At 38.8% G+C, this 19100-nt stretch overlaps 2 protein-coding genes across 2 annotated transcripts; both read right to left on the bottom strand.

Moving 5' to 3' along the window:
* Positions 1–1304: 1304 nt before the first annotated feature.
* On the bottom strand, positions 1305–3019 carry LOC143460296 (uncharacterized). Its single transcript, XM_076957751.1, has 2 exons — positions 2845–3019; positions 1305–2639 (listed from the first exon to the last, which is right to left on the bottom strand). The coding sequence occupies exons 1-2, from the start codon at positions 2866–2868 to the stop codon at positions 2286–2288; spliced, it is 378 nt and encodes a 125-aa protein (XP_076813866.1). The 5' UTR covers positions 2869–3019; the 3' UTR covers positions 1305–2285.
* A 3334-nt stretch (positions 3020–6353) lies between these two features.
* On the bottom strand, positions 6354–18125 carry LOC143460428 (uncharacterized). The gene is made up of 2 exons (XM_076957929.1): positions 17866–18125; positions 6354–7782 (listed from the first exon to the last, which is right to left on the bottom strand). The coding sequence occupies exons 1-2, from the start codon at positions 17887–17889 to the stop codon at positions 7345–7347; spliced, it is 462 nt and encodes a 153-aa protein (XP_076814044.1). The 5' UTR covers positions 17890–18125; the 3' UTR covers positions 6354–7344.
* Positions 18126–19100: the final 975 nt, after the last annotated feature.

Raw genomic sequence — 19100 nt, 5'->3', positions numbered from 1 at the left:
TGGTCTTGGAGTCTGCTTTCCCAATACATTTCACAACAATATCATAACCATAACTTCTAAGCTAGCGCTATTTGTGACGCAACCACATACAAAGCCCAAACTGGCAAACTCGGAAACTCAACATTTTGTACCTGCAAACACAAACTGGTGGTTGAAATATTTTAGCAAATGGAGATTGTTTTATGGTATATTTGAAAGAATTTAAAAACAAAAACTCATATGTATATCTTTGTTGTTATCCTCACATATTGTAAGAGAATACCCACACTAATCACAATGTTTGGGAGTTGAAATGTGTTTTACCAGCGTTCGTGTCTTGCTTGATATTTATTTGTACCCCCTAAAGAGAGCGTAAATTCCGTCCAAGCACCTGGTTTGAGCTGATTGCTACAATTACGAATAACCATGGTAAGTCAAGGCGAGACAAAGACCATAGATGGAGGGTACAAAGGTCGGTCGTGTTTTAAGCTACGCTGTTTTTGAACCTTTGTCATTCCCTTTTTATGATTACACAAGCGCCGTGTTAGTTTTCAAGACTATGACAGCAACCAGTGGAGATTTTGTCTGGTTGTAGCGGCTCACCGTTAATTAGCAAAAGCGTCGCACAATGGGCCGATCAAATTTCGTTATATATATACCGTACAAGAAATTAGCGGTGGAAATAAATTTATGGAAAAGATCTTTTTGTGGTGCATTCATTTTCCAATGCTCAAAAACTCAGAGTCGATTTACAACATTGAAGTTGAACATTTAAAATATAAGCGTAAATGTGTGGTCGGGGGGGGGGGGGGGGAGGGTAATCTTTTATGATTGAATTTTTCAGAATAATAATGAAATAGTATGGGTTATTTTGGAACAGTAGTAAAGACAACGTTGTATTTTGATGTGGAAGCAAGCATTTAATGAAAAACAGATGCAATGAAAACAAATGGCAATTGAAATGTTTTTAAAAAATTGGATATCATTTTTGAACTAACACCGTTTTGATCTTGCTATGATGATACCGCAGTTCGCTTTTGTGTTGTATTATAAAATGCAAACAAGCATATTAAAAAAACACGCCAACAACTGAATGTTAGGCGTTATGAAAGCAATCAATTCAAATTTGGTAGCTCATTTCAATTTTTGCTGAAGAAAAGACAAGTTGCTGAGTTTCCGAGTTTGCCAGGTTGGGCTTTGCATGTGTTTAGAGCACTAGGACAAGGTTACAAGTTATAGTTACAATAGTTGCTTAAATCTTTTCAGAAATCAGAATTAAAAATCATAATGGCTTAGTACAATGCGGGAAAACGACAGGGGAGAAATTTAGGTATTATTTCGGAATTTTTATTTACATAACACATAAAAAGTCTAACAATCAATCAATAAACAATCTAACTTAAAATCAAACACGCGGAGAAGATTAAAAGATTCATAAATGATTGTCGTTTTTTAAAGTTAAAAATTTTAGTTTACAAACATTTGCATTTTTGAAATTCTAATCAAAGATTCAGGATAATTGTACTGCGAAAAAATATAGTAAAAAATACACACATGATCGTATTTCATTCAGCATAATAAAAAGCAATACCACTTTACATTATGGAAATTAAATTTTCCATACTTATACATGTTATTTAAAAAATTACAAATTGTCGAGAAAAAATCACCTCTTGTTCGGCTGCAGAAAACGAAATATTATTTTGAAACAGTGAGTTAAGGCAACGTTGTGTTTTGAGATCAACTCACGTGTTAGAACAAGACCACAAATTACATAGCAAAATAAAGGGCGATTGAATGTTATGAAACGATGCAAATCATTGTTAAAATCTAACAATCTCTAGTATAATAACAAAGAGGTAAGCATTCTATTTTTGTGATTGCATATAAAAAACACAAACAGTTACAGTATAAAACAGCATTTTCATCATTGTGATTTATCAAAAGCCGTCATTACAAGATCGGAAATAACTTTATTAAAAATGTTTGTAACAGGAAAATTCTTTTTGGGGGAATTTTGTTTAAAAAATTAATAACTTGAAGTGATTATAATGAAAGCAATCAATTATAAAAGATCAAGGTTTTTTTTCAAAATAATCCATTAAAATTCCGTTAATAAATACTTCTTTTTTAAAGTTGCTAAGTTTTGAAGAACGAAATTGTGTTTCTAAAATCAGTCAAATTATTCTATTTATATAGCCTAGTAACGAAATTATTTACAACATACTTGTCTACGTTAGGTCTAGTCATTGAGCAACTTTATAAGGCATAACGCTGTCCGCCAGATGTCGCCGTAGAGCCCATGATCAAGCGGATTTGATAATAACGCTGTGGCTGGGAAGCGACTGAATCTGTGCAGAACAGGCTACACGTTTATTCTTTTCTCGATTTCTTCGCTGATTTCTTTCAAACCCAGGAGCACGTTGAGCAAGATATGAAGACCTTGTATTTGCAAGGAACTTTTCTTCCATCAAAGACAATTCATTCTGCAAACGTTGGTCAACGCTGCGCCCTGTGTGCCACTGAAAAAATGTGCTGACTGCGTTTGTTGATAAACTTGCACAGAATTTTCGAACATTGGGTGTACTGTTGTTTGCATCGTTCCTCGGCTCTTCGTAACGATGATTGCATGATGCAGAAGAATTAAACGCAGGAGAAATCTGATAAAAATAAATTAGTTTGTAAAATTCTATGATACTTTTTAAATTTTGTATAATCAAGGATAAGAATGTGCAAGGTTGATGACGAATCCGATTATGACACATCTATACCGTACATTTTAGTTCGGTGTAAAAGCACAAGAGCCAGAGTAGATGGAAACATTTTAACCGCAGTGCCAGTATTCTTAGTAAAAATGCCACTCACAGGTTGAAAGTAATGTGCATCCATTTCCAAGATTCTGCTCTCTGCGAAATGCTTCAATGCTTGATAACAATCAATGAATCGAAATTGGGTTGTGAAATGAATTCCACAAAAAGGGTTCAAATAGCACAAACCAACACGGGATATGTTCAGTTGCAATTACTTAGATGTTGCACAGGACTTAGATAAAAAATATATGAAACAAATAAAAACCAAATTGGAAAGCTTGTTGTGTAGCAGTATATAATAAACTGTTAAACAAATAGCTGCTGCTTGCAAACTTCTAAATTATGTTCAAGTACAGAAGCAGCAGCCTATGGTTTTGCTTTGCCAGTTGAAGTCAAACCTTGGTTTTTATTTCATATGACTGTCATATTAGTAAATTTTTAATAATTGATAGGTACCTAGTACAGTATTATATATTCAAGGCAGTTGTAGAAATTTATAGTTAAATTTGTTCAATCGAGAATGAAAACTAAACCAAAACTAATAAAATGTACCAATACAGAACTAGGCAAAATGCTGGTTGCTGCGTTCGCTAACTTACAAATACCGAAAACGCTTAGGTGGTTGCTTTGATATTTACTGCAAGCAGTTTCACTTGAAATGAGACAGCACATCGGCTTATAGCTTGATGTATTACCAGTAGAAGAAACGTGGAAAAACGCAGTTACCAGTTTCTAAAGTTGCACAAATGTTTATTTTATTTGCACATCATTGTACAATTATCTACACCACTTTTCCAGCTATTTGTAGTTTTCGTAACTGATGGATAATCTCTGACAAAACTACTGGATCATTTTATTCGTCGCTTAGCTGGATTAAACCTTTGAATTCTAAAAAAAATGATCCATGATCGACCACGGCCAAATCAAACTCAACATTGGCACCCAATCAACCTAAAACCGAAACCTCATCTATTGTTTTTAATTAATACGTAACCATTATCATTTCATATTTCTGCCGCTATTCAACCTCACTTTAAATTCTATTCCTTGCGATTTAAAATTTGCAAATAAAACGGTTGCTAATATCCTAGCTTTAATATTAATTCTTCGAAAGCTACCGTGGTTCCTTACGTTTGCTGTGATCAACTTTAATCCATTTCGCACTCACTCTGACATTACGCTCTGTTCTCATATATATATGTAACTCACAGGACATTATTACATCGTCTAGCCTAGTTAGTTTTACCTCGCATGTATTCAGAATGAATAAAGTTACTTTCGAACCGTTTGTAATTAAAATATTGGCATCTTATATAGCCTTAGCCTTTTAATTTGGTGTCACTCGATCAATGCAATAGTTTTTCTATTTTTCTTTCACCTAAATTTCGACCACTTTGCAAGTCCTTCTGTACTCGGGGCTGGCCTTAGGTCAACGAGAAGAACGTGCCAGCGTTAAGCCTCGGGATTTGCGGGGCCCCGCGCTGCTTAGCACCAAAATCAAAATAGCAATTTAATGATTTAAAACTTTTAAATCGTAATATTTACAACGTGTTTGGTTGCTTGTTTCTGTATAACTTGACATTGCAATAATAAAACTTCAGGATATACACAGAATGCAGATTATTGTACAAGAAACGGACTGTATAAATAAATTTATGAAAACATCTTCAAGTAATGCACACCTTTTCTTTTCATTTAAAAACACAGCATCACATTACAATGTTAATTTTGCAACATATTAAGCTTTAAATACAAAAGTCACGCAATGTGAAAAAAGTCCAGGATATCTTTTAGTTAATGAATTTTATCTGCATAATGAAAAATGAATTTTAAGTAAAGACAGCTTGTTTTTAATGTTAAAACAAGTGTTAAACGATAAACACGTGTAAGAGGAATAAATGAAATTTTAAATTATCTCAAAAAATTGGATGTCAATTTAACACTAAAATAGTTTTGCTATAATAATACAATGACAAACAATTTGTTCTTGTCTTGAGATACATAAAACACAAACAGGCTCAAAACACAGCACGCCAACTAATTGGACTTTTATCAAAAGCAATCAATTGAAAATTAACCGAGTTGTAATCAGGGATATGAAGCATTAAGTGATGATTAGCTGCTCGGGGAGGAGAGACAATTTGCGTGGTACGTGGACCGCGCTACACAATAACAAATGACACAGAAACCTATTGTAACAATGGTGATTTTATTTTCAAAGTGAAAGAACGTATGTGAACATTTAGGGAACGTCATTGAATAAAAATAGAAAATAATCACTACTAATTACTATCATAGACTTATTGTAGTTTACCTAAAGTGCTTGGACACAATCAAACCTGATGCCTAAGAAAAAGAGTAGTTTCATGTACGCATTATTTGCAGTGCATATTTCCACAGTATATGACCTCAGGTACAGCACTCACGCAATGCGCTACTAGCCCATAGCAATAACCGACTTCTATCACCATTTTTACTCACTTTTCGCTCCATAAGAATGGATTGCGTGTACACTAAGAGAAATTCCAAATTTATCTTTTAATTTGCAATATTCTTGGTTAAGTGAAATAACAATAAACAGAATACGATCCAGAATTATTTTAAATATATGTGTTTGCTTGCAAATTATTATAAATATTCATGTATCACAGAAGGGTTCCAGGTTAAAATTATTGTTGCGTTATCATTTTATTTGTTAGTTTACCCGAAGTTATTTCTCACTCATTGGATTCGTATCGGTCTCTCTTTATCAAGCACCACGACTATACCATTTTCCTTACTATAATCCAAGACCAATTGCTATTGGTAATAGCAATTGATTGTTAAATTTTCACAATTCGTTTGGTACATGATATCAATTTGGCTAGTAATTGTAGTTTTCAGTGTGGTGTTTCAGTCGGTGTTCATTGATTGAAGTTTACAGCATTTTCAAAACCGTCCGACACATTTCGATTAGCAGTTATAGCAAGTAACACTGAAAAACTTAACAATGCCCTGCCATCAAAAAGTGAAAGCAGCAAGGATTTTATGAAATTAATTTAATCCTAATTTCGTTTCATTTTCAATCGCCTTGAACAATATCCTGGCACTTTCTCTTCACACGTATTAAAAGGCGTTCATTAAGACAGTCGGCTGCAAACAAATTGTTCAAAATATGACCCCTGTGCAAGCATTAAGGTGGCATTATGCCAAGTTTTTAAACTTGGCAACCATTTAGTAATTTGTATATATTTGTGTTTCTTATAAGTCAGTTAGTTAACTCTGCACTATTTTATATTTCATGCTGTCCATTGGTTTTGAACAAATTAGGGCCAAGTTGTTTATTAGATATTTAAAGTATTTTTCAGCAACTAAATATTGCATAATTGTACTATACTTTAAAGACTTTTTGTTAAAAAAAAACTAAAAGATGAGTTCTCATATTATATTATTGAATGGTGATTCCTTTTTGACATAATTTTCTCAATAACTTTTCTTTCGAAACACGCATGAGTATATATAGATAGGATGAACAAAGAATTAAAGTTTAAGATAAAAAAAAAATTTTTATTTACACACAGCACTAAAAAATCACAATTAATACCAGCTACACGCGAAACACATTATCAAAAACACTCGGAAATAGTCATTTAAAAGTATCAAAAACACTTAAATCTTTACCCTTTACATTTTCAAATGAATTTTTTATAACTTGATATTGCAATACAAAATTCAGGAAAAACACAGGCTGCAGAATATCGTACAATAAATAAACAGTGGAAATACAGTTATTAAAAACATCTTCCGGTGGTGCACGAATTTTTCCTTCTTTTAAAAACTCGTCAGCTTTCATTACCTTACCGAAGTTAACATTTTCAACATACTTACAGGTAAATACAAAAAGCACACAATGCAAAATACAGGATATCTTTTAGCTTGTAATTGAATTTTATCTGGGCAGTGATATAATAGGTTGTTGTAAAACGGCATAGGTGAAGATAGTGTTGTGCTTTGAGGTTAAAGCAAACATTAAACGAAAAAAACTTGCAACAGAAATAAATGGCAATGGAAATGCTCTAAAAATGCACATTATTGTTAAATTTTACCACTTTCTCGCTTAAATGATGCAATGGTAAACATTTTGTTCTTGTGTTGCAATATTAAACACAAGCAGGCAAATTAAAAAACATCAATTGATTAGAATTTATCAGAAGCAGCCGTTTCCAAATTGGTTTCTCATAATTTTTGCTGCAGGAAAACTCTGTTCTGGTTAAATGTTTTTCAAAAAATAGCAATTTATTATGCAGAAAATAACAATCTGTAAATTCAAAATGAAGGTAATCTACTACATATTTTTGGACAAATATTTTAAATAAAAAGAAAACAAACATAACAAAATTCATTTGTTAAGTAATTCTTTTTATGGTTATAATTTTGGTTATAATATACCACTTTTAAGAAAAAATAGGTCAAAAAGATTAGTTAAGTCGTCGTTATAGTAGCCAGATATCTTACATGTTTACGACATTTTTGTTTGCGTCAAGTCTGGACATTCAGAAACTTTTCAAACGCAACGTTACTCCAACACGCTACCCACCATTGCAATCACCATTTGGTCGACCCTCTTACACTCATCACACAACTGGGAATCTATCCGGTGGTCAGACGATTTTCGTAGCGCATCTGTGGCTGGGCAAGAACTAGATCTTTCTGCAGAGCAGACTTCAGGTTCTTTTCCTTCGCGTATTTTTCGCTGACTTCGTTCGAAACCAGCAGCACGTCGAGCAAGATATGATGATCTTACGTTTGCAAGGAACTTTTCTTCCATCAAGACCAACTCATTTAACAAACGTTGGTCAACGCTGCGGCCTGCGTGCCACTGAAGAAATTTACTGATTGTGTTTATTGGTAAACTTGCAGTGAAGTGTTGGAAGGTTGGTCTAACGTTTGGATTTCTCCTCCGCTCTTCGTGACGATGATTGCATGATGCTGGAGAATTAAACGCGGGAGAAATCTGATGTAAAAATTAATTAATATGTTAAATTTCCATTATAATTTGTAAGTTTTGTATTCCCTATGAAGAAGTGAATATCGCGAGTTCGAATATTTTTCTTTAATATACACTACTTTTTAGCTATACTCAGGAATTCGAATGTTGCAAGCAGATTTGAAGTGAATCCTATGTTTGTATGAAGCAGGAAACCGACCGTAAAACACTCATGTTTTCGGGAAAATTATTGACCGTAAAGGCAATGGAATCGACTGCTCATGGTCTTCGAAGTAATTTTGTAGGAGTGAAAAACAAGTTGCTTTGTTAATTCTTCATTAAGGCGTCAAGTTTTATAAATATTAAGTGACTATGCCTTGCTCTATATGTCATCTTTGATTAGAGACGCTGAAAGTCGCGGTAATAACAATGACTATAATTTGGGCAATGGCGGTAACCTGTGTTTCAATTTCTGTTACAGCTTTCAGAGTCTTACTTAAATTGAACGTTAGTATTTTTTTGAATGTAATTGCAGAATTTATCAAAAAGAAAATACAGTAGTTAGGATATTTACAAGTTTACGGAAGTTGGTTTAAACTGGTGTAAGGATTAAGATCGGGATCCATATTGATAAGAACTCTGGTAACAATAGAATTGGAATCGATGGTAACCGCCATTGTCCATTGTCCATTGTCATTGCCTTTGCGGTCATTTTCTAGGACATTCTTGGACTAAGACAACTTGTGGCGGCTTGGCTCGCTTTTGTAAAATCCTTACGTCTTTCGTAGAAATGTGTTTTCCAGAACAATTGGAGTTTTTAAACTTTCAGTCCCGCCACATCATTCTTATGAAAGAGTTTTCCAGCTAGTAAATGGAGTTTAAAACTTGCCTTTTCAGAACACTGCAAACTACCGTTGGTATATTTGAAAACTTGCTACGAATAACTTCGTGTGAAAGCTCCTTATTTAGTACGTTACCAGGTCGCTTCCAAGTAACTGTTTCCAACTTAACCAAATTTAATTTGCATTGCAAACACACCGATTTTCACGTTCACACGCTTTGAAATGTTCATGCCTTTTTTGTCATATATTTCCGCCACATCGCAGCACGTTTTATAAGCTTGAACTTTTGTGTGAGACTCCCTCAGAGCCTCAGAACCTCAGTCACAGACGCGAAGTTATAGACATATGTAATACCGTACTACTGTAGTTGTGGTGATTGAATCAGTAGACATCGTGTAAACAGTCACATGACTTGTGTTCTCGGTTATTTGTAATATTGAGAAAGTGTACAGCACCTACAATAAAAGCCTTTTCTGGCAAACGGTATTTGTTATAAAATAATACGAACGTTCGGCTATCAGAAAGGTTAGAGAATTCTAACCGCACGCAACAATAGAGTCAGATACTAATGTAGTAGGTTAACTAAGTCAATAACGTAACGTAAGCTAAGACCGATAAACTCTGCATCTGTATCTGCATCTGTCGGCATCAACCTCTACATCCTAAAACGACCCCAACCTCTACATTTCTGGTGACAACCCGACGTTCTACTGACAACCCGACGCTTCGACGTTCTAATAAACCACCGACGTTCTAGTGATCACTGACGATCTTGTGTCAAAAACGACGCGTTTTAATTCTCACACTCCCGCAATTCGCACAGCCGTTCTTCACTGGTAAGTGGATTTTTCACTTTTTATACAACTACTTGCAACCATAGCTTGTAAAGGCATGCTCATCGGCTTGTACCTTATTAAATTAGCTTAAGCTATTCTTATTGTGCTGCATTGTGCTGCAGTTTGAAATAAAAGTTTCTTGTTGTAAAGTATTTTTTGGTTCAATTGTGAACAATTTTTGCGGTGCGCCGCCTAAAACATTTTCTATCGGTTTTGATAAATGTCACAACCTGTGCCGACACAACGAAAAGTTACTTCGGTGCCTGGCAAAGCTAAGACAGAATACCACATGAGCACACGATCAACCGACCGTTCCAACGAGTCAATTAATAATACAACTATGTCGAACGAAAACGGGGAGGGATCTGCAAATACTCCCGATAATGGCATTGCTGGTCCGTCTGGTCTGGGTACTAGTAACCAATTACCAACAAACGCGCAACCACAGAACAATACTTTACGAAACGATTTGTTTTCACACGTTAAACTTCCTACCTTTTGGAAATTTAATCCCGAAGCGTGGATTTCTCACCTTGAACATAAATTTTCTCTTTATCAAATCACTTCTCAAACTAATCGTTACTTGTTGGCGGTAGAGGCAATTCCTGCGAAAGACCTCGCGCTCCTTCGGTTACCTTCGGCGTCAGCACAGAACTGCTACGACATATTGATCAATGAAATCTTGAGAAACTTTGATAAACGTGAGGACCATTTAGATTTTTTGTTGGCGGACCTGACGCTGCACGATCAGTCCCCGAAACATTTAATGCGCGAATTAATGAGCGCAGTAGGTCAAGAGAATCTTACTCCGCCAGTCGTCAAACTAATTCGTGCTAAATTCCTTAAAGCGTTACCACCAGACGTCGCAATTGCGTTAGCCAGCGTGGAACATCACGATCTCCAGAACCTTGCAAGCAGAGCCCACGAAATCTTGCTGCTTAAACAACCAAAAACTTCTTCGCACAACCTTTCCCTTGCCATCACTGATACGGATGACATTGACTACCCAATGCAACCGCAAATACAGCAAATTCAATTGTCTAAACCACCGCGCTATACACGATCTAACGCTAACAACGAATCTAAGAGTTCCGGGCAAAGAAATACGAATTTCACAAATCAAAATACGCCAAACCAACGCAATTCATTTAACTCAGCATGGCAACAACGATCACCACGCACAAACAATGGACAGTTTCACAAATCATACAGCAACAACGGGTTTAATCGAGATAATCGCCAACAAAATGGTTCTTTTGCAAACCAACGCAAATATAATTTTTTACATTCATCCCCCACATTTCAGAAACCAGACTACCAACGTAGCAATTACCCTTGCGCGTCTGATGCTTCTAATGGCTTATGTTATTACCACGCCCGCTTCGGTAGGGATGCGCGCCGCTGTCACCCAAGTTGTAGCATGTGGGAGAACCAATCCCGCCCAACAAAAAACGCGTGGCGATCGACGCAACATTAACCCCGTCAGTCCCGTCGATCGCATCATCAATAAAAAGAGGCTGCCCCTTGTTAACTGTATATGATCACGCCAATAGTATTCACTTTTATGTAGATAGCGCGGCAGCAACTTCTCTTTTGTCCGCTAGTTTAGCTGACGTATCAAACCGCAAACCGCAAACACCGCTTTTCGCTGCTAACAGCACGCCAATTACTACGTATGGCACTACACAACTTAATGTTTCCCTTCATCCTCGTTTTTCTTATCCCTTTGAATTTGTGCTTGCGGACACACCTTTTTGCATATTGGGGCTGGATTTCCTCACTGAATACAACTTTGTTTTGGATCTTAAAGCCAAGCATCTGATAGATGTACCGAACCAACAGCAATATACGTTAGAGCCTGTTGAAAGTGATCCTGTTCGCATATCCATTCTCAGCCAGATAGATCCTGTTGCAGACCTTTTACATCAATTTCCAGACTTGCAAAAACCCATGTCAGCTGTTAAACCAGTGAAGCATTCCATCGTTCACCACATCCATACCACAGGTTCTCCTGTACGTGCACGTCCACGTCGATATAGCCCAGAAACAATGCAGATCTTGAAGAAAGAAATTGACAGCTTGCTGGAGCGAGAAATTATCCGCTACAGTGATTCTCCTTATGGAAGTCCGGCCTTGCTCGTTCCTAAAGGCTCTTCTGGCAATAAATATCGTCTTGTCGTTGATTATAAATTAGTCAACAAACAAACAATCGACAGCTGTTACCCTCTTCCGTTCTTACATAGTTTTTCCGAGGTTTTGTATGGTAAAACTGTCTTCTCTAAATGCGATCTCCAAAACGCCTTTCATCAAATAAAAGTGGCTCCAGAAGATGTCCATAAAACGGCGTTTGTTTGCCCCCTAGGACAATTCGAATACACAAGACTCCCATTCGGTTTGTCCGGCGCCCCACGGACCTTTTCCAGACTAATAGGGGAAGTAGTACGTCCCCTTCAGCACCTTGGAATCTTTGCTTACCTCGATGATATCATCATTGGAAGTAGTAACCTATCAGAACATCTTGAACACCTTAAGTTGCTTTTTCAACGACTTGAGGAATTTGGCTTAACGCTCAATTTAGACAAAAGTGAATTCAACCGCGAGTCTCTTGACTACCTTGGCCATCACATAAATTCTGAGGGTATACGACCAACTCAAGAAAAAGTGCAGGCCATTCTTGATTACCCACAGCCACAAACCTGCAAACAGCTGAAACGTTACTTGGGAATTTATTGCTATTATTTTCGCTTTCTGAAGCATTGTTCCACAACCTTACAACCGCTTTACAAGCTAGTTCCGAACAGTCGCAGCAAACGCGCGGCCCCTTTAACATGGAATGTCGAAGCCGAATGCGCCTTCGCCAGCAGCAAACAAGCTATTGCAAATGCTAGCACTTTAGCGTTTCCGAAACTCCATGCTCCAACTTATCTAACAGTTGACGCTTCGTTGACCGGTATTGGAGCGACATTAGAGCAATTGCAAGGAAATCAACTTGTTCCTTTGGCCTTCTTTTCAAGACAGCTGAACGCTACTCAACGTAAATACAGTTGCTTTGACCGAGAGCTGTTGGCCGCTTACAAGTCAATACGTCATTTCCGCTACTTCTTGACAGGCCGACAATTCACTTTGCGTACAGACCATCTCCCTTTGGTTTCAAGTCTCAGTAAGCTCTCCGAACATTACTCTCCAAGACAGTTCCGGCAATTGTTGTTTGTTTCAGAATATACAACAACCATTGAGCACATCAAAGGCTCTGCCAATGTTGTGGCGGACCTCTTGTCAAGGTCTCAACCTTCGGCACCCAACATTAATACTCTTTCGGACGTTCCGCCTCCTTTAGAGTATGAGAAAATAGCACAAGCTCAAGCCAATGATCCTGCTATTCAAAGACTACGCACCGCAACAACATCACTCAAACTCCAGGACTGCAAGCTGCCCAATAAGGACCTTACCATCCTTTGTGACGTGTCCACTGACACAGAGCGTGTTCTAGTTCCTTCCTCCTTCCAACGTCAAGTATTCCTGCACTTACATAATTTATCGCATCCTGGAAAAAAAGCCACAATTAAGCTCATCAAGGAAAGATTTATATGGATAGGGATGTGTAAACAAATCGCTACCTGGGTTCAACAATGCCCAAACTGCCAGGAAGGAAAAATTTTCCGCCACACTAAAACCGCACCGGGGAAATTTAAAATTCCCTACGGACGATTTTCTGATGTTGCAATTGACTTGATTGGACCACTACCAACCTCCCATGGTTACAAATACATCCTTACGTGTATCGACCGATATACGCGTTTCGTTCAAGCGATACCAATCCCTGATGCCACCACGGAAACCGTTGCTGCTTACTTTGTTAATCTCTGGTGTTCCTTGGTCGGTGTTCCAATCATCCTCACAAGTGATCGTGGACCATGTTTCATAAGTTCCGCTTGGGCAGAAATTATGCGCTCGCTTGGTATTCAACACAATCTGACTACAGCTTACCACCCCACTTCCAATGGAATTACAGAACGCGCAAATGCAGAGATCAAGCGCGCCATCAAGTGTTCAGACGAACCTGAACGTTGGTTTCACAAATTAGGGTTTATTGTCTTGGCTCTGCGTAATCGCTATCTCCAGGATTTGAAATGTACACCTGCTGAGTTAGCTTTTGGACACACCTTACGGCTCCCAGGTGGTTTCTTTTCTGATTCCAAGCTTGCCTCTGCAGTTCCTACATCCAGCTACCTCGGTGCCTACCGAGACTTCATCAACGACCTTCAGTTTACTCCAACGACCGCTCATACAAAATTCATGCAGTCCTACGTGCATCCGGATTTGAAACATTGTGACCGCGTTTATGTTAGATGCGATCATGTCAAACGTGCGTTAGAACGCCCTTATGTTGGTCCTTTTCCAGTATTGGAAAGATACGAAAAATATTTTGTAATATCCCGTCATGGCAAACCGGATCGCGTCTCACTCGACCGTCTCAAACCTAGCTATACAATTGATATTGATGCTCCCTCACCATCATCCTCCTCGCATCAACAAAATTTTTCTTTGCAGACTCGACACCCTGCTCCTCAGTCAGTCTCCGCTACTTCAGCGAAACAGCAAACGACACCACCTACTGTCACTGCTCCTGCTTCTATAAAACCGCCTGAAGTTGTAAAGACTTCTCGGACTGGTCGCAAAATCATTCCACCGAAACGGTTCTCTGACTAAACAACACAACATGTTCGTTTGTCTGCTGCTTACATGTTTCTTTTTGTTCACATCCGCCGCTCAGACGAATCTTCATCCGGATACACAGAAATTTCTGTTATGTCAGCGTTCGCATTCTCTCGGGTTATATACCTTTGATGACGACATACATTGTCAAACGCAGACACCCTTCTCCATACACAACTGCTCTGCTACCGTGTTTGCTCCAGATCTGCATCTCCAGAAGATTCCTGCAACAGTTTGCACTTCACAGATTACTTCCTGGAGCACTACTTACTTCTTTTTTGGGAGTTATCAAAAATCGGCCAACACCTTTGACGCACACCCACCGTACAACCCAGAATGTTCGTCGTGGAATAAAACCAACGTTTCATCACATGGACCGCTGATCCTGTCTAACCCTGCGGCGTACTCAACACGCAATGCAGTCCATTATAAGTTTGTCTGGCCGACTTCAGCTTCTGGAACAGTAACAAACGACTTCTTGTTTCACACTACAATTTACTACGATTACGTCACGGACACAATGACGTCGTCTCTTGGATCTCTTGCATCGTGCTCAATCGGGCGTGGATACTGCTTAACGGGCAATCGTATGTTTATATGGCGAGTACCTTCGCATATCAACTGCCCACCAACCAAGCCTCTCGGGACTCACAAGATGCTCCTCCATTACAACTCTACGTCCTTATATAGAGTTTCCTTACCTGATCTCGGGATCTCGGTACATCACTGGAGGAAATGCTCCTCTCGTGCGAAAAACTGCTATGGCAAACACATTCACTGCGACAACAACAACTTTATCTTTCGCTACCAACAATGTACAGAGCTCGACAGACTCGCTCTTTTTCGTCCTAACCGGCTAAGGCGTGCCCCTTTTCGAACGCCATACTCTCAATTCGAGCGACTTTTTGCAACCTTCGACACACAACAGGACGACCTTATTTCAGAAGTTCTCACTACCTTCAACGAAGAGAACAAGTTCCTACATTGCCAACTCACGAAGCTAATTGGCACACTCTACAAAGCAATTGGGAAGATCTTCCCTACTGAGATACTCACTACTACTCTTGGACATCAAACCATGGGTTCCAGCCTTGGAGATTTTATGTCCAGAGCAGCATGTCACTCTATCAACGGTACCGTCTTACCGTCACTTGCGTACCGAAACGCATTCAGCCAACGTCCTCTCATCAAATATCGCGATCAAAACGGCCACAGTCAATACGGCCAACTCATTTCAGACAACATTGTCCTACCGGGAGTGCACCTGCTGGAATCGTATCGACCAGCAAGAAGTTTTGTCTTCCGAGTTCTGGGACACACTGTCCTGTATCACAACTATACTTTATCGCACGAACATGTGCAGGTGCATCAACTCAACTTACCTTTGTCGCCTATACACGTCAACTACAAGGCACCCGACTACGAGAAAATTCTCAACGAGCTACCTGACTCTGACTCGTTTACTGATCTTCAATCGCTGCTCAGCTCTATGTCTGAAGCCAACCTTCTCAAGGAACAAATGCGACATGTCATGACAAGCCTTACTACTACTACTGATGAAACTATGATCAACGGATCCTACGTCGCAGACACATTCGCACACGCCGCGAAACAAACGCTACTCCTTGCTCTGTCGCAGATTACGAATCCATTTCTCTCAGCCCTTATATTCATCCTGCAACTCCTTGCCATGATGTGGGCCCTCTTCCATACCATCGGGTTTATCCGATCGTCTCCGCACCATTTGCAGTATGCCAGATCCCTTGTATCCCGTGTCCGCGCTTGGCGCCACCAACAGCAGGCGCCAGTTGCAAGACCACAACTACCACAACCGCTGCCCTTGCCTCGGCGTTCTCGTGATGAACCGTCTCCGTCCGGATCTGCTGATGACGCACCGCCCGCTTCATCTTCTCGTGATAATTTCGCGAGCACCCACACACTTTAAGTTTCACTATGTGTATCACCTTGCTTCAATACCGATAATGTCCTTTGCATGTACAATTTTGCCGTTTTCCCTTGTCGCCGCTTTCGATTTTGTAACCGTTTTGCTTCGTTGCATGCTTAGTAGCTTATTCTTGTGCTAGTATCGTTTTCACTTTTCCCGCCTTATTGCATGCTAACTATTCCTGCGCATGAGTTTAGCTGTTTCAACCCACCTCAATAGGGGGAGGTGCAGTTGCAAAAAATTTACCCTCTACCCCTTTAGTTTCTCCACAGACTTTGCTGCCACTACCATTGCTGCCAAAACCACTTCAGTATGTCGACGGTACCTGATTCCTCCGCTGACGTTCAAATTGACGAAATCACTTCAGTTACTGAGATGATTCCCGACTCACCCGATTCACCGGTTCAACAATCATCTCCCGCTCCGTATGTGCCGATCGTCAGACCTGGGGAGCAAGGCGCTCCTGCCCCCATGCCCCAGAGCGCTGATCTAGCAGATATACAAGCTACGGTGTTACAACCAGTACATAGACTATTTCGGCCGTTTAAAACAACCGTTACAATGCCGACCCTTGCGGTTCCTGCGCCGCCAACCACTTCGGCTGAGGATCTATGTTACAGTTCATTCATTTGTATATAACTTCAGTTTTTTGTTTGTGCTTGCTCGCCATTGCCACCTTCAGTACGTTACATGTTAATTGTCATCTTTTTCCTTCCGTAGCGGGGGAGGAATGTGGCGGCTTGGCTCGCTTTTGTAAAATCCTTACGTCTTTCGTAGAAATGTGTTTTCCAGAACAATTGGAGTTTTTAAACTTTCAGTCCCGCCACATCATTCTTATGAAAGAGTTTTCCAGCTAGTAAATGGAGTTTAAAACTTGCCTTTTCAGAACACTGCAAACTACCGTTGGTATATTTGAAAACTTGCTACGAATAACTTCGTGTGAAAGCTCCTTATTTAGTACGTTACCAGGTCGCTTCCAAGTAACTGTTTCCAACTTAACCAAATTTAATTTGCATTGCAAACACACCGATTTTCACGTTCACACGCTTTGAAATGTTCATGCCTTTTTTGTCATATATTTCCGCCACATCGCAGCACGTTTTATAAGCTTGAACTTTTGTGTGAGACTCCCTCAGAGCCTCAGAACCTCAGTCACAGACGCGAAGTTATAGACATATGTAATACCGTACTACTGTAGTTGTGGTGATTGAATCAGTAGACATCGTGTAAACAGTCACATGACTTGTGTTCTCGGTTATTTGTAATATTGAGAAAGTGTACAGCACCTACAATAAAAGCCTTTTCTGGCAAACGGTATTTGTTATAAAATAATACGAACGTTCGGCTATCAGAAAGGTTAGAGAATTCTAACCGCACGCAACAATAGAGTCAGATACTAATGTAGTAGGTTAACTAAGTCAATAACGTAACGTAAGCTAAGACCGATAAACTCTGCATCTGTATCTGCATCTGTCGGCATCAACCTCTACATCCTAAAACGACCCCAACCTCTACAAACTAAGGTGTCGGATTGGGCGTGGATTTGCGCAAATAACAAAATTCGTTATTCGTATTGTCTCGAATTTCATTTTTTCAATTTGGCATCTCCCCACTTGATCGGCCTGAACTGTAAGGATACGATCGAAAGGTGAGTAAAAGCATGCAAAACCTATGCCACCAAACTGCTATAACTTCAATACTGTGTGATTGCTGCATTACTTAACTTAAATCACTTATAAAGCTTTGTGGTCATATCAAAAAAGATACTCACTGGTCGAAAGTGACATCTATTCATTTCCAAGTTTCTGCTTTTAACGCTTATGGTTCTTCAATGCTTGATAAGATTAATACAATTAATAGGTTTAGCAACACTTGGCTGCAAAAAGTTCTAGAAAGGGTTTAAATAGCAGCCACCAATACAGGATTCTTTCGGATGCAGTTAGTTAAATATAGCACTGGTCTAAGATAAAGAAAATACGAAACAAATAACATAAAATTTTAAAACTTACTATGTAGCAGTATACAATAAACTGTTATTGAAATACAGTACCTTTCCTATACCGGAAGCCTATACCAAATTATGCACAGGTAAGCTGCCTATGTTTTTACATTGCCAATTGGAATTAAACCGTGGTTTTGTTTATAAATGAACGTATAGGTTACTTCGAAATACTTCGACATCGTAGCAGCTATATTGTACGATTTATTACCACCTCATTATTGGTATAATTATATATAAGGTGATCATCTGTCATATATTTTATATGATTGTTATGCATTTGAAAGATTCAAATATATGTCACACATGTGACATGTAATGGTACAAAACATCACATAAACATAGGTTGTACGATTATTTGTTGTACAGTAGATTTATGATATCATAAGTCTCAGGGTTATGTCATTTAACAGATTTAACAGTACTATTAAATCAAAATGCAGAAGTCCCATTACCCATCATGCCTTGGGTTTCCGCATTTCCACTCATGGGGAATAATGGGTAATGGGACATATGACAACTAGCACAGTGTTTAAGCCCTGGTGTTAGAGAGGACTATAAATGAATAATTCTAGTCAATTTTGCAAAACTTAGTTAAAAGAGATTGACGATTAATTCTCTGACAATTTGCTTTTAAAAATGAAAAACGAGATTTAATGCAATCTACGCCACCCTAAACCCTGCAAATCGAAAGCATTATTGAAGAGCATGGTACCAGACCTCCTACTATCACTTGATATGCCTCCAGGATTTAGGCCTTGCTGCAGTAATCCTTTTCATTGACGATGATGATATTCTCTGGACAAAATATAGTGGTTTATTAATTATTTTCAGAACGGTAGGCTAAGCAATGGTCACTTGTGACCAATGTTCCCTCTAAGCTGCGCGCGTGCGCAAATGCGCACTGCTGACACGGTCTCCGCGCACAGAAAATCTGTGCTGCGCACAAGAAAAAAATCCAACCTGAATTTAAAATAAAATAAACGCATAATAATGGCCACAGTGCG

This window comes from Clavelina lepadiformis, chromosome 5 (genome assembly GCF_947623445.1).
Source record: "Clavelina lepadiformis chromosome 5, kaClaLepa1.1, whole genome shotgun sequence".
Lineage (NCBI taxonomy): Eukaryota > Metazoa > Chordata > Ascidiacea > Aplousobranchia > Clavelinidae > Clavelina > Clavelina lepadiformis.
The sequence above is the reverse complement of the archived record's forward strand: the minus strand, read 5'-3'. Positions and strand labels throughout refer to the sequence as shown.

What these genes read in the sequence shown, in the direction of transcription:
- LOC143460296 (XM_076957751.1), bottom strand. Translation starts at nt 2,868, where the DNA reads ATGGATGCACATTACTTTCAACCT. An exon ending in ATGCACATTACTTTCAACCT is followed by an intron (nt 2,640 to 2,844) that starts GTGAGTGGCATT and finishes TATTTTTATCAG; the next exon opens with ATTTCTCCTGCGTTTAATTC.
- LOC143460428 (XM_076957929.1), bottom strand. Translation starts at nt 17,889, where the DNA reads ATGAATAGATGTCACTTTCGACCA. An exon ending in ATAGATGTCACTTTCGACCA is followed by an intron (nt 7,783 to 17,865) that starts GTGAGTATCTTT and finishes TTTTTACATCAG; the next exon opens with ATTTCTCCCGCGTTTAATTC.